Here is a 15,453-nt window from a genome sequence, read left to right as displayed (position 1 = left end):
AGCACTTTGGTTCAACTGAGGTTGTTTTTAAATGTGCTTTATAAATAAACTTGACTTGACTTGACTTGAATAACAGTGTAGGGCTTTTATTTTCTTTGAAGGCATTTAATAATTTAGATGTCAACTTTCCTCTGTTGTTGTGGGAATGAGATCAAATAACACATTTATCTCTGGAAACGTATATTTTTTGGGTGAAGTGGCCCTTTAAGAGCCACATCACAAAGAATTTTTTTTATAATCCATAAATAGTAAGAATGTGAGCTTCTAAAACTCCAACTCTGGAACTATAAACTCCCTATCATTGGTCTGGCATAGAAAAGTTCTCTGAATTTGGATCACTTTTCTTGCAAGAAAGACTATATTTAATGATGATTTATCAATCCTTTGATTGCCTGCTGTGTGACTTGACATTTGCCAGATGTGTTTGTCCTACAGTCTGGATGGGCGGAGTGAATATTATCGAATTGCCCATTCCTGCTGTAATATCATTTGTCAAACATTCTTCTCATCATGCTTGATTATCATTACTGTCAAGTTTGAAAGAGTGTATTCTCTCTCTCTCATTTTCACCCTCTTTATTTTCTCTCACTTTTCAGCAGCCTGAAGACTTCTCCCTTTGAAGCAGTTAGAATGACAGGTCAAGTGTAGGTGGTGAGTAAACACTTGCACCTTGTGCAGTGTGTGTGTGAGAGAGAGTGTGTGAGAGAGAGAGAGAGAGAGAGGGAGACTCCCTCCCCTTGTTCCCTCTCCTGCTCAACTTTCCAGCTGTTGTTGCATTCCTCTACACGTCGCACTTGGCTGCAGCCGCCGGCTTTGACGGTTCTGTGTGTGTGTGTTGTGGGAGTTTGTGGGAGTTCTGTTTGAAGTGTGTTGTCGTGTGCATGTGCCAATCAGGAAAATCACTTCTTTCCTAAACTTTCCAGAGGTTGTAATGCGTGCATCTGCTATGAGGACGGAAACTGTTATCATAAAAAGGGAGAAGTGACAGGATCATTTCTGTCCACAGAATCCTGGAACTTGGATTCGCTGCTGCTGCTGCGCAACAAAGTCATTATGACAGAAGTGGCCAATCCTGCTTCTATAATGGTGAGTCCACTTCTAATATCCCAGAAACCAAGTGCTAAATGATCCCAATGCATTTCTAGATGTGGATTTTGAGTTTTGCAGTGTTTGTTTCCTGAGAATCTGTTCATATTCTCTCTGAAGTCCCCATAATAATAAAGGCATATTATGAAATTCCATCATAAACACACAAAATAAAGCTGCAGGTGTAGACTAAACATGCACTTCCAGTCTCCTATAAGTTCAATAACCCTAACCACATGAGGACTGTACCTTTAAACTATGTCAATAAGCATGAATATGTTTAGTCCTACTATGTTCCACTTCTGTCAGATTTATAGATATAGATAAATAATGATGTGGCTATGTTGTGTCATATCTGTTATTATATTATAACTGTGGATATTGTATTAAATTGAGTCAGTGTGGTTTTATAGCAGAAGTCCTGCATCCACTGATGTTTAAGCCATTATACCTGTCTCGCTGTCTCTGGCTAGACTTCGGAAATCAGCAGGACATGAATGTTCTATAAGAACTCACCATATGGGGCAGCGGTGGCTCAGTTGGTAGAGCACCTGCCCCATATGCTGAGGCTGAGTCCTCGCTGCAGGCGACCCTGGTTCGAATCCCGCACCAAGCGGTCTTTCCTGCGTGTCATTCCCCCCCATCTCTCTGCCTCCCGTTTCCTGTCACTCTATACTATGCTATCATTAAAAAAAAGGCAAAAATGCCCAAAAAAATATTAAAAAAAAAAAAAAAAAAAAAGAACTCACCATACAAATATGTTTATAAACTCCTGGAATGGAAACATCTGGTGTGTTGTTGTTGTTCTATGCACTTTTGCTAAGATAATTTGACTTAAAAAATGATTAAGTATTTGTATTTAAGTGAGCATTTTACAAACGGAACACCTTCAGCGCTTTCAAAGGACTGTTTATGTGTTTATCAGAATAAGTGAGATATTGGCTCTTGAGTGTGACAAACACAGCAGTAACAGATCTTTGGATACTTGCGCTATCTTGACAGTATTGCATCACATTTATTTTTTGTCAAGGCCAGCTATTGAACAGCTTTCCTACATTTTTTTTATAGTCTGTGATTTCATCCATTTCCTTTTCCTTTGTCTCCTCGTCTCTCCCACATATTTGGTTTGCGTCTATTTTTATCTCCGAGTCCATAAATCTGCCGTCATCTTTCCTTTTCAGTCAATTAGTGGAAGTTTATTTGACCCTGAGCTACATGACTAATGTGGTGCCGTTTGTGTACTGTCCCTCTTCCACTTCACTGCCCCTTCATGTTTCTCCTCTTGTGTCTTTGAAGCCAAAACATTTGTTGATGGTCATTTCCATAAATGCAGACTTTCAAGAGAACTTAAAAACTGAGTCTTTTGCAACAACAATACACAGCTCCCTAAAACATGTATCAGATAAGATAAGAGAGTCCTTTATTCGTCCCGCAGTGGGGAAATTTACAGCGTTACAGCAGCAAGACAGTAAAGATAAGGATAATAAATAATAACCAATGTATATGATATATTTAATATTGGGATAATCATGACCAAATGTCTTATTATTACTGTTGTAAAAAACATTGCTAGGAAACGTATATTATATTCTATCACCTTGCTACACACTGTGTTTAAAAGACGGTGAGGTCGTGGGCCATGTTTTCATTATAACATGATATTAAGTGGGGGGCCGCATGTAATCGATTGGGGGCCCGCATGTGGCCCCCGGGCCGCCAGTTTGAGACCCCTGGACTAGATATTTACAATATAGACAGAAAATCATCATGCATTCTCAAAGTTTTCAGATCACCCTTTTTGTCATTTTTGTTATGCTAACAGTGGCACTGGTCATGGAAACCTGTTGCACAGCCCAGCCAGTGCCCTGACTTGAACCCCAAGCGCCGTCCCCATATCCAACGTGCCAGATCTTGAGATGAAGAAAGAAAAAAAATCCCCAGATACAGATGTGCCAAGCTTGTCACGAAGGCTGTAATTAAACCAAAGGGTGAATTGATAGAGTGTAAGTGTCAATAGCTCCGTTTTTTTCGTCGTTATGTGGGCAAAGTGTGGAGAAAAAAAAGTGAGGGGGTCTGAATCCTTTGTGGATCAACTATAAATTTGAGAGGTACAGTGTTTTATAGTCTGTGTGAGTGGAGGAGGAGTGTGTATTATTGTCGTCTGTGTCGACACATCGAACTAATTAAAGTCTCGTTTAAGACGCTGCAGACAAAACAACAAGTGTAGTGGGATCGAGACAGAGACTCGCTCCATACGAGGGCCACTGTGAGCTCTCCGTATTATCAAGCATCTGTGATACAATACTGGGCTTTGTCAGGTGGGAGGAGGAGAGGGTAACACTGGAATGTAAGGGAGGGGAGGGGATGTCAGGGAGGAACAGAGGGATGGAGGAAAACAGACAGGAAGACTTGTTTTGGCTTTGTATCAGTGAAAAGAAGGACAACGATAAATGGGAAGGAGATCCTGTGATAACCGTGAGACTCCATACTCACATTTTGGTTAAGCAGACACACATGATAACACCCAGACATGCACACAGGCACTGTGCAGTACAGCATTAAATCCACTGACACTTTAACCAGCTCAAATAAAAATACTGTATAAATAACTCCATACTGTGTCACAACCTCAATTTTGAAATATTTGAAAAATAAAGATAACCCTCGCATGTTGTAAATGGGCTATAGTAAAGGTTTGGCTATGTTATGTTAAAGAAAAAACAGAGGACTGACCTTGTCAGCGGTTAAGCGGATAGATAAGGTCATTTAGATGGACTTTGTCACCACACAATGAATCCTGATTTCCCTTTTTACTATAATAAGTACAGACATTTGAAGGCTCTGTTGTTTAGGCCTCAGGCTTCATTATGCAAATTCTTCCTCTTGATCTGACCATTATTTTGACTTAAGTAGCGCATATGGCACAGGTTTTGGAAGAAAGTCTCTCTCTTGACAAATTTTGGAAATGTGAAAATGTTTTGCTATACTCTTAAGGCAGGACACAGATGTCCACTTCCAAAAACTGCCATGAAAATAGTTCAGATGAATTGAGATGTCTGCTTTTTTGATCAACTTTAGTCCTGATCAAAATGATCAAACATTGAATAATTATCAGGATTTTGACACACGAAATGAGTAACATAGAAATCGAAATGGCATTTAAAGGGTTAAAATCCTCAACATGCTTGAGAGATTTATGCATAACAGTTTTTAGAACTTTGGAAGCGAACATTTTTGTCCAATACAGACTTAAGAGGGTAGTAAATTAAACTGACACCTTTAACAATAGCCGTATTTCAACAACTCCTTCAGGAAATGTCTTCTTTAGTGACAGGTCAAAAGTAAAGGCAGTTTTATCCTCAGAAACAAACTCTTTATTAGCATCGTAACAACAATATAATCATAAACACATAGAGTGAATTGTGCCAACGTTGGTTCAAATGTTCAGGTCAACTCACAGATGAACTGAGTAGAATTTGGTGGTCAGACATCAAGGTCACCTTTATTGCAGCATCAATATTCCCGTCCACATCTCACTGTGAAGTTCATAGCCAGCTCGTGTCCATGGTCTTGAAGAGGTGCCTGCTTTTGAAACACCCACAAGCCTCAGGCTGAAGCAGCAATAAAGCAGCCGCATGCTACATGCCACATGCCCCGAAGAAGCAGATGGTCAGCAACAGGCATCAGTCTTAAAATAAGAAAACAGCAATATTGATGGTTTCCCTGTTGCCTGTTAATTTGTGCTGACGTTGAAGTTGGAACCATTATCTAAGTAAGAAATACCGATGTGAAGGAGACATATGTTTGGTATGCATACTCATTAACCGATTGAAAAGAAAGATGTTCTTCCAAGAGATTAAGCAGTGTAGTCAGGTGTGTAAAACACACAGAGTGACACGTGTAAGTGCGATCGATCAATCCATATCTGTGACATTAACCACAATGGCAAATGTCCTGGCATGTGCTTATAAGAAAATGCAGACTTCGTTACAGACAGACAGCAAAAAATGAGAATTCGGGAGAAAACTAACACAGAGGAAAAGACAAAACAGATGGAGCGGAAATACACGAGAGGGGAGGGAGTAGACAGAGAGATGAAAGCAGATGATGAAGCAAATAAAAGTATAACTTGAAGCAGCCTGGGAATGAAGGGTCTTTCCTTCGCGTTTCATGGATCCCCTCTTTTGTCTTTCATCACTTTCCCTTTTTCTATTACTCCATATTTTTCTTGTCCCTTTCTCTGCCTGCAGATGCAGAGTAATGCTGTTTTTTTGGGGGGGGGGGGGACTCAGCTGTTCTACAGATGGGATCAAAGACAGTGTGTGGGTGCATGCGCTGTCTCCGCTGGAGTCCTTGTGATTTTAAAAGCCCATTGTGTGTTAACAAAGTTATTTTTGCCTGGTCTTCAATTTCTCAAAGGGCAAATTCAGATTTGCAACAGATTTGGGATTATAGGTAAAAGTAGGTCACTGCTGCCTGAAAGTCTTCCATAAAAGGAAGAAACAACTTTTGAAAACGAGCGAGTCTGTGATGAAATGTTGAAGATACCTCGTGTATTTTCGTTGGATCTGACCGGCTCATTCCTTTTATTGATTACATAAGAATGCCTCTTTTCCCAGATTGTTGCACAAGAGCACTGCTGAGTTTCTGCCATTAAGTATAATCTTTTAATATAATTTCAAGCACATGCGTCACCGCTGCACTGAACACTGGTTCACACACACAAAAGACCTTTGTATCCATCTCTCCGTCCTCGCTGTGCAATGGACTTGGCTGAGTATGATTTTTAAACGTCAGTATAAGTTGTTATATGTGTCTAAAGTAGGATTTGTGCAGTTTTGGGTTTAATCCTGAACAAAAACGCCTCTGTTTGTGGTGAAGTTATTGATAATGATGACACACACGCTCAGATCAGTTGCCAGTCATGCTTGTTTGACATAGATTTTGAACCCAGTATAGTCCAAAAGCCCTGAGAGCATCAGGTTTGGTGTTTGAACCTGGCGTTACGGTAAATCTTAGCTGGAAATCTTGAACGAGGGGGGGTTGACACACCTCCCTGCGCTGGAGCAAAACAAGGCCAGAGACTTGTCTTGACCTGCCCAGGCTGAAGTTCACCTGGAGAAAGAAGGAGAAGGGAGGGGGGGGGGCTGTACAAAGAAAGAGAACGACATGAGACACAATGAAGTGGAACAGACAAATAGAGAAAAGGAGGTGAGGGAAAGGTCAAGGAACCTGGAGAGAATGGAGATAGAGGTAGGGAAGAAAAAGTCTTCTCACAACAAACTCAAACATTTGACTTTTCCCTCAATATCTCACGTGGTCTTCGCAGCATTTGTCCAGCTGATGTTGCCATCATATATGGTGTGTTTGCTTTGTCTACACCAGTGAAGGAAAGAAAGAAAAAAAACCATTGTGGAATGCAGGGCCTCGTATCTTCATGTGATAACAAAAAGAGCTGATGTGTGACTTTATTTGTGGATGCTTGTGTGAGTAGAGATATATGGGTGGAGGTGGTGGTTGTGTGTGTTTAAGAAGGCAATGAGGGTGTCAAAGCAGCAAAGGAAGTGAGCTCAGAAAGGAAGCTGGTACTGAATTCGAGGAAGTGGTAGGGAGCCGGCTTTAATTTGAGCTTCCTCTGCTGGTAGATTGGAGGAAAGACAGGAAAAAAGAGAGGCGCGCAAAAAGGCACAGGGACGCAGCGCAAAGAGAGTGAAAATATATAGACGACGAGGGGGTAAACAGTTGCTGAAGAAGCAGAAGAGTACTTAAGCAACAGGAAGGGAAACCAAATTAAAGAAATTAGATAGTGAGTGTGGGGAGGATAACAAGGCGATGGAAGAGAAAGGAAGGAAAGGGATGATAGAAGGTGCTTATAGAGATGTGGTTTGGGTGGTTTCCTGTATGCTGCAATCATCTGTGCTTTGGTGAGAAGCATTTAACTCCTCCAGCTGGGTGTTTATACACACACAAATAGAGGCTTGCAGAATTGTTTTTGGCTGTTTGAATTGTAGGGTATAAGGCAGGGGTTGTCCTTGACTCTGGATGTGAGTGTGTTTACTCAAACACACAGTTTTCTGTATAGAGGCAGTTTTTATCTCGCTCTGTTTTCATTCTTCTCGTTGTTTTTACACAACTCTATCTCCAGCTCCCTTGCGTCTTCCTAGATCTTTCCTTCTTTCAGACATCTAAATGCCCTGTTTCCAAAAAAAATGTGACGTTGCACTTTAGCTGTGTACAAACACATTTTTTAACATATTATGTTAAATATCATCGCAGGATGGATCACATTCATAGCATTCACCCTTTTTAATGGGTAAAACACTATTTATCAACAGGAGTCATGAGTGTGTATGTTAACGTGTTCTTTTCGAATATTCTTTAGTTTTAAATGCAGTTTTCCTCAACCTTAACCAAGTGATCAACATATTTGCACATCTGTACACCTAAATGAATAACATTTCAGCAAAGAAGTGTAATCTAAGTACAGTTATCTTTCCCACACAATGCATTTTTTATTGGGGACCTTACTGTCCTGATCTTACTGTTAAAAAACAACAACTGTGTTTTCATGGAACATTTCTACCAGCACCAGTTCTTGCTACAGCGAGCCTGTGTTTTCATCTGGAGTGGCTTGTTCTCCCTGGACGACTTTCACACGGAGAGTTCCTCTCATGTGGGAGTTTTTCTTAGTGTTGCTATGTATGGGCATACATATCTGTGCAGCTCTGTATAATTTACGTGACTGATGTAAGCAACATTGTGTGTCAAGATTGCCACAATTTCACATGATGTGCTTTTTATTTTGTTCTCCCTCTTCACCGCTTCACTTGCAGGACTCTGAGATGTTGCTCCAACCAGAATCAGATCAGATGGCACGTGCTGAATTGAAGGTAAAGCAAAAAAAAATAAACACACACCAAACACAAACAGAGACGGTGTGCAAGACTGATCTTTCCACTGTGACTGGTATGTGTAGTCTCCACCTCTGGACATGATCGACACAGGAAAGGGGCTGAAGGTCCAGACAGCTACGCCTCATCTGGTGAGCTTGGGCAGTGGGAGACTGAGTGTGGCCATCACACTGCTGCCACTGAAAGAAGGTAAGTCTTACTCCTGGACTCTTCAAATTAAGATTTTCCTTCTCATATCTATCATTTCCCCTCTGTCTGCCGACCCGTCACCTGATTTTTGTTGTTACTGATATGTGAGAAGTGGGAAAGGCTCATTATTAAGTCGAGGCAGACAATGAGTCACACAGTAGGACTGAAAATCATTATTAACTCAAGTTACTACATTCACATCTATGGTTTAAGTCTGTTTATTTTTATTAGGAAAACCAATCTACCCCACTTCCCACAGTCAACCATGCAAAAATGATGAAACTACACTAACCCAACAACCCAAGCAGCTGTGATGACTCACTCTGTGTGGTTTCATGACTCTGTCTTATGTAGAGGGCAAAACCTGCAATTTCAATAAACTTAAAGGCTAAAATCCACAATACTCCTCTGAAATATAGTGGTCAAATAATAAGTTGAAGAGATTGTTGTATAAACTTCCACCACACACTTTCACAGTCTCCCATCTTGTTGTGCTTTTCCGTTTCACTGAGGAATGCCAACTATTTGTACCTGCCATTTTAGTAGAACTCTCTAATTTTCCCCCCACAATGTGTCTACTGAAGAAGAATAACCTGTTAAAATTGATAGTTATGCCACACCCTTTAAATCACAGGCCACCGTGTTGGTTCACAAAGACATTAGGTTAGATTCCACTTGTCAAATATGCCGTCAAAGAGTAATTACTTGTACGCAGACTTGTTCCAGTCAAGCATGTCCTTCTTTATGTTCCAGGTGTGACCCGCATAGGCCGGGACGATGCACCGATTCCTCAAGATATCACGATCCAAGGGCCTGGCATCGAAGCAGAGCACTGTCTCATCTTCAATGAAGGTTAATGTGAAGTGTTTTCTACATTCTTTAATTAAATGAATGGGCCAATTACTCCCTCCTTAATCTACAAACAAAAAATATATTAAATAATGTGAACGTTATAAATTTTAGCTCATTCTTGTTCACATAGCCAACTGTTTTATTCAATTGTTGACAGGGCTTTTAATCTTAGTTTAATTTAGCATAAATATCTTGCTTTTAAGCAAACTTTGAATACATTATATGAAGACACCTCATCAGACTTGCAAAGAGCTGACGTGAAACCACTTCACTGGGTGATAACCACGTGTTATTGCAAGAAAAGTGCAACACAATCCAACGTGATGTCACGTGTTTACTTTTGTGTCATTTGTCGTGGACAGTATGAAATGAACGCAAGCCTACAGTAAAGCTGAGCCTTTTTGTCTTTACACTGTAACAGGCGGTGTGGTGACCCTGGATCCCTGTGGTCATCTTTGCAGTTTGGATGGAGTCCAGGTCTCTCTGCCTACACCACTCACTCAGGGTAAGAAACAGCATTTCACAGCACAGGCTTTGATATGTTGCCCCCTACTGGTCAATAATAGAAAAGGTGAATACAAACTGCTGATTTTATTGCATAGTTTGTGCATACTGTAGAGAGAAAATGGGGGCGGAGAGAGAGAGAGGTTAAATTGTGGTTTGGGTAATGTGCATTCCTCTACGTAAGTGTGTGTATGAGTCATGTGGGTACAGTTAGCTGTAATGACATTCTGCATGGAAACACCAAGTATGTGTGTGTATGTGCACATAGATGTATAGTCGTGTGTGTGCACGCGCGTGCATGCATTTCTGTTTTGGGTTTAATTTCCTCATGATTTACAACAGTGAGCTGCTACAATGAGCCAGAAAGTGGAGGGATACGCTATTTCTTCAATGCTGATGTATTCGACTGCAGAAAACTGGCAAAATACACACACACTTGTGCCCGCTTTCACACACGCGCACGCACTGGTTTCCATCACTTCAGAGGACATTGCATCGACTTACATTCATTTCCTGGAGACTTACTCTAACCTTAACCATAATTACTACTGGTCTGATCCTAACCCTGACCCTAACCATAACCTAACCTCAACCTAACTTTAAAACATGTCTTTACCTTAAAATCATGGGGACTTGCATTTTTGTCCCCATAAAGAAGACAAGTCCCAGATTTAGATTCAGGTCCCCACAAAATAAGGAATTCCAGTTACACACACACACATAGCACCCTCCCAAATTCCACTGTCTCTCCTCTCCTATCTTTCTGTCTATCCCTGCCCACGTGTCTCATTATTCCCCACCAGTCTTTATCACTTTATCTCTTGTCTGTGTGTGTGTCTGTCTTCTTTCTCACTCTTGTTCCTGGATTTTTGCAGCTACAGTCACGAGTCTTTGTGTTTAATATCATTTCCTTCTGTGTCACTTTCTTCCTTCCCCTCTGTTGTTTTAGAGGAACGTGCACTCCAGCATCTCCTCCCTCTCTGTGTATCTGTCCTTCTGTGTACACTTCTCTCTTCTGCCATTGTACCCTGTGTGGCCCGATCATTCCGAGTTAAATATTGACAAAGCTATTTATCCTCCAACTGTGCCTGGCTGATTCAAGTATTGACATCATGTTGGCATGTCGACACGCAAAAGGCCGGGGCATTGTGAAGTAGCAGGGGATGAGGAAAGGACTTAAACAGAACGTGGGGGGGATTTGAAAGTGGTTTTGATGGTGGTTTGGGAAAAACCTTGCACTGGGAGACAGAGGGAAAGAGACAGTATTACACCACAGTCTGGAGATGATTACTTCTGTTTAGGAAGTGATCTGTTCTAGGTTTGGGATTTGACCTGGAGTCACATCAGCTTCACAACTAGCTCACTTCAACAATTAGAAGTCACTCGCTTTACGCAATATGTTCATATATAACGTAAAAGGGAAGGAAAAAAAAATCACAATCAAAAGTCACTGAACCAATAACTAGCACTAACAAAAAAAACACTACTACCTTGTTAAATGCTCTCTCTAATGTGGTTAGCAAAAGCTATTAAGTGGATAGCATCTGTTTCTGATCTGTTCCTGCATACTGCATTTCAGTTCATGTGTCAGCAGACCTTAGGTAGCCTATAAAACTCAATATCCCAGCTACTCTTAATAGCCACTTTCACAGTGGGCACACTGTCTGGGTACTTGTATATTGTGTCTTGAATGAATGAAAATAACAAATTATTTGAAAGAAACGAGAGTAGGACAGACCCCCGACTGGGATTGCTGGGGCAAAGGTCTACCCAGAGGTTTGTGTGTGTTTTGTATTCTGTTATCTTCCCTTTCCAAATTCCTCCCTATTTGTCTAAACTCATGTGCTTAACATACCCAGACTCTCTATCCATCTCCCTATCTATTGTTTTATATTTGTAGTCACATTGTTGCTTCTGCAACAGATTATCATCCACATATATTATATCCAGCTCTTTCAGTAAGATTTAAGTCAGTGTTTTATTGTCCAGAAGGTTTGGGCTTACATTCGTCCAAGGTATTTTTATTTTAAAGAAAAAGAAGGAAAATAGGTAAGAGACAAAGAAAAGCTGTTGGGGGAGCGTCCACCGAATACCTCACTGTCTCATGGTTTTTTAACCCAACTGGAGACTGGGGGGGTGTTCGCGAATTTGAACTGTCGCGTTACATTAGCTATTTTATTACTATCAGTCGTGCCCTTTACTCTTTTACTTGTTATTTTGGAGACACGCAGTTCAGGCGAGACTCTGGGTCTCTCGCTTGTAATTAAAATTGTTTTCACTCGTAAATCCTAAACCTCTAAACCCCTCCTCCCCCTTCAGTAGGTGGTACAGTCCTTGACTCTGGCTCTTGGATGGTAAATCTGTGAACTTTTCTCCTCAGAGTGGAGAGTGTTTGGTTTTCGTCTCGGTGTCTAGGAGAGAGCTGCGGCAGCTCAGTGACTGGATGTTGTGCAGTTTATCTGTTTATTTCGTTTCTTTTTTGTTGACTTGACCTTAGTTACAGTAATTTATTAGGAAGAGAGTTGATTTTTCTGTAGTGATAAGTGCGCACTGAATGGGAATCAAAAGGTATGTTTTGGCTTTCTTTTATCTCCTCTCTATCGCTGACTAGCATTTACTCAGCCGCTGTTTTCACACGCACGTCTAAATACTTTTCTTCTAAGTGTTTATTTTGTGCTACTGTTTACTTGTAACCTACAGTTTTGTGAAGGAAAAAGCGTCACTGTTCAACTGTAATGTGTATTGTCTGACTGTTTTAACTCAGTATGTGCATGCAGTAAATATGCTAATGTTGGCACTTTACACCTCTCACTCTGTGAAACTGATGATGCCTGATTAATCTTGACAAGATTAGATGCACTTTTATTCGTTCCCTATGGAGGAAATGTAAAAAGACAGTAAAACTGAAGAATGAAAAAAGATAAGAAATTATAAAAAAAGGGAAAAAAATATAAGATACATAGGATAAAACACAATATTAATAACATTATTATACATTTTATTCATATAGTGCTTTCAAAGACACTACATATGTTTAAATGTTCTCATCACAAAGAGAGTTGATGCATACTATATTTACAATTGCAATGTGTGATGTATATTATAAATAACATAACGTTTTTTTAAGGGAATGACCAATACTTCTAACACATCTAATGTCTTTTTCTTATCAGCCTGACATGCTCTTTGAACTGGTCAAGTCATGTGCCTATTGGTAAATGTAGGAGGTATCATCATTGATGCCTAAATGAGCAGCATAAGCTGTGTATTTGTCAGCCAGGACAAACAACCTTTGAAAATCAGCAGATGTTATTGACTTCACTTTAAAAAAATAATCAGATTGGCTTCACTGCAGGCAGCTAGATATGGCTGTAGCCCATATGTCAAACCCCATCTGGCACTATAGATCAGCTGCAGTTTATATACATTTCAGCAGATAGAAAGAGCTCAAGTTATTATTCACAGAGGTGAGAAACAAGACACTGTAGCAGTGATCCATTAGGTCAGACTTTACTTGTTTTTCACTTTTCCTTAAAGGCAACAGCATATACAACATGTGATGGCACATACACACGCATGTTGTTTTCAGTCTTAATGAGTTAACTCGATGCTCTTTTCTTGAGTAAATGGTAGAAGTAGGCTGCAAAGCTCTGCTTCACATGGCATATTTTCCAGCAGGAGTATAGCTGTAAATCAGTGCTGCTCTTTAATTCAATCCAACCCACAAAGTGGTGGAAGTTATTTCTTTATTTGTTGCCAAGCTTGGCATGGTAGTGCTCCATCACACCCTCTGTCTTTGTTGTCATGCAGTACCTTTTAATGGAAATAATCTAGGTGCACTACATGCCTTGAGGTGATGAATTAACTCCAGGATCACAGACTAGTGTGAGTGAATGTGACAAAACTAGAGAGAGAGCGCTAGCCTCAGGACATGAAGATTGTTATTGGTCAGGATACCTGACACCTGAAAACAAACCCTGCTTCATTGTTCTGGATCCATTGTGAACGCACGCCTTTCTTCTGCCTGCCTGAAGCATACTTTTTTTTACATTATGAAGTAAATGGAAAGATAGATAATTTGTTACCAAACTGTCTTTGCTCTTCTTTTACTTAGAATTAGAAGTTGTTGATGTGGGCTGTCTCCAATCCTGAGGAGTTGTTTAGGTCACTAGACCAATGTTTTGCAAAGTAGGACAGAGGGGAAAATAAATGGCTGAGTGAGTTTGTGTGTGGTGAAAGTGTGAATGAGTGACTGAACTAGTCGACATCATCTCCCCTGAGAAAGATCTGTCTGGACTTTTTTTTATGGTGATATTGCTGAACCCACATCCCCAGAGATGCTCCATTTGTGGTTTTAAGGCCAAGTTACACACCCACTGGGATCCATGTGTGTGTTTGTATGTGCATCTCTTGCATGCGTGGCTCTGTAAGTTCAGGTTTAGTTCAGTGCCATGCTGATTTTCCGAATCGAGGCTTTGAAGATGGGCAGTTTTTCAAACAAACCGGACATTTAAAGGAAATGGAGGATCATTTCTTTGACTGCACTTTGACCGTTTGATGGTAATCACAGTTGACCCAAAGCTGACCAATTAGTAGGTACACTGAGTTTCACACATGTGATCTTTGTAATTTGTTTATTTTTCATTCTGACCCATTGGTCTTAATTTGGCAGTGCCTCCACTTATGTTAACCAAACAGAGCAACAGTTTTGAGTTTCCTCTCCCATAACTTTGTGGTGAGAGTGTGTAGTTCACTTCATTCAGATATACACAGGGACAGAAATTGGCTCCAGACGTGATGTAGACCTTACATCTGTGTCCTCAAAGACTCTGAGGTCTGACTTTGTAGATCACAAACTTTCAATTATCCTGTAAATGTATATACAGACTAATTTCAAGTTTTATACTCCTATTCAATAAGGTCTGTGCAATGCGTGTGTGTTTGTTGGGGACGGGCATGCTTCCATGTGGGAGGCAAACTCAATTTGCTGGTAAACAAGTGAACACGTGAATGAGATTAAATGTGTTTTGTTGTGGATTGGTTACAAAATAAGTAATGTAGGACAGCAGACATTAATCAAGTCAGCGTGGTAACAGTTTAGATTAGGTTTTGTGACAGGATGCAGTGTCCCCTTTGTACTTTTATCACCGATGTATATAAGGAATAAGACGAGACTACAGCTGCCCTTTTTAATAGATCACTTTTATTTTGGGAAGAAAAATATGTTTTCTATTTACCTCCATGTTTGTTTTCTGCTCTCTGACTGTGAGTATTTGTTCTTGCTGAGGATGACAGGGAGGAGAGGTGAGGAGGGGGATTGTAAGCCAAGGAGCAGTTGAGGTGGGGGCCGTGAACAAATGAGGGCGACGCACTTTGGGGGTTGCACATGGTGAGGCCATAGAGGATAGGAAATTAGATTTTTACAAGAGCCAGCTAAATGTGTGTGTGTGTGTGGGAGTGCGTACATGTACGCGTGCATGCTGCTGTGTTTGCCATCATGCAAAAATACTGAGTTAGTGTGAGTCACTCCGACTCTGTTACAAGACATATTCCCACTCACACATGAAGACAAACACTCGCGTTACTCATGTCTGGCAATAAGAAGCATATTATTATTATTATATCTTACTCATACTAGCTGACAAGGTGAAGTGTGTGTGTGTGTTTCTGTCTTTACACATCTTTTCGCTCTTGTCATGATGCCACTTCCTCACAGTTTTTGCCCAAACCTGCAAGATGGTGTTTACACAAGCGTATTTGAAGAGGTTTTCAGTGCAGCTGTGCAGACTAAACATTTCTTACTCTGTTGTCATCTGTGTGTGGTGTTAACTCCACTTTACCGCAGCGCCCAGGTCTCCCTTCATGCTTTGAAAATTGCAGCTTTGAAGGTCTTAAAAAAAAATCTGCTCTT

The 15,453-nt window shown here is 40.6% G+C and overlaps 1 protein-coding gene across 1 annotated transcript in view; it reads left to right on the top strand.

The window, feature by feature from the left end:
* The first annotated feature begins 906 nt into the window (after window positions 1-906).
* phldb2b (pleckstrin homology-like domain, family B, member 2b) overlaps window positions 907-15,453 on the top strand; it is a 36,346-nt gene continuing 21,799 nt past the window's right edge. The window contains exons 1-5 of the mRNA XM_083901663.1: window positions 907-1,086; window positions 7,920-7,976; window positions 8,063-8,186; window positions 8,940-9,038; window positions 9,460-9,543. Of these exons, the coding sequence (XP_083757789.1) occupies window positions 1,054-1,086; window positions 7,920-7,976; window positions 8,063-8,186; window positions 8,940-9,038; window positions 9,460-9,543 (397 nt within the window). The 5' untranslated portion in view covers window positions 907-1,053. The remainder of the gene's footprint in view (window positions 1,087-7,919; window positions 7,977-8,062; window positions 8,187-8,939; window positions 9,039-9,459; window positions 9,544-15,453) is intronic.

Source organism: Microchirus variegatus (genome assembly GCF_963457635.1).
Source record: "Microchirus variegatus genome assembly, chromosome: 15".
Lineage (NCBI taxonomy): Eukaryota > Metazoa > Chordata > Actinopteri > Pleuronectiformes > Soleidae > Microchirus > Microchirus variegatus.
This window is presented reverse-complemented; position numbering and strand designations above follow the sequence as displayed.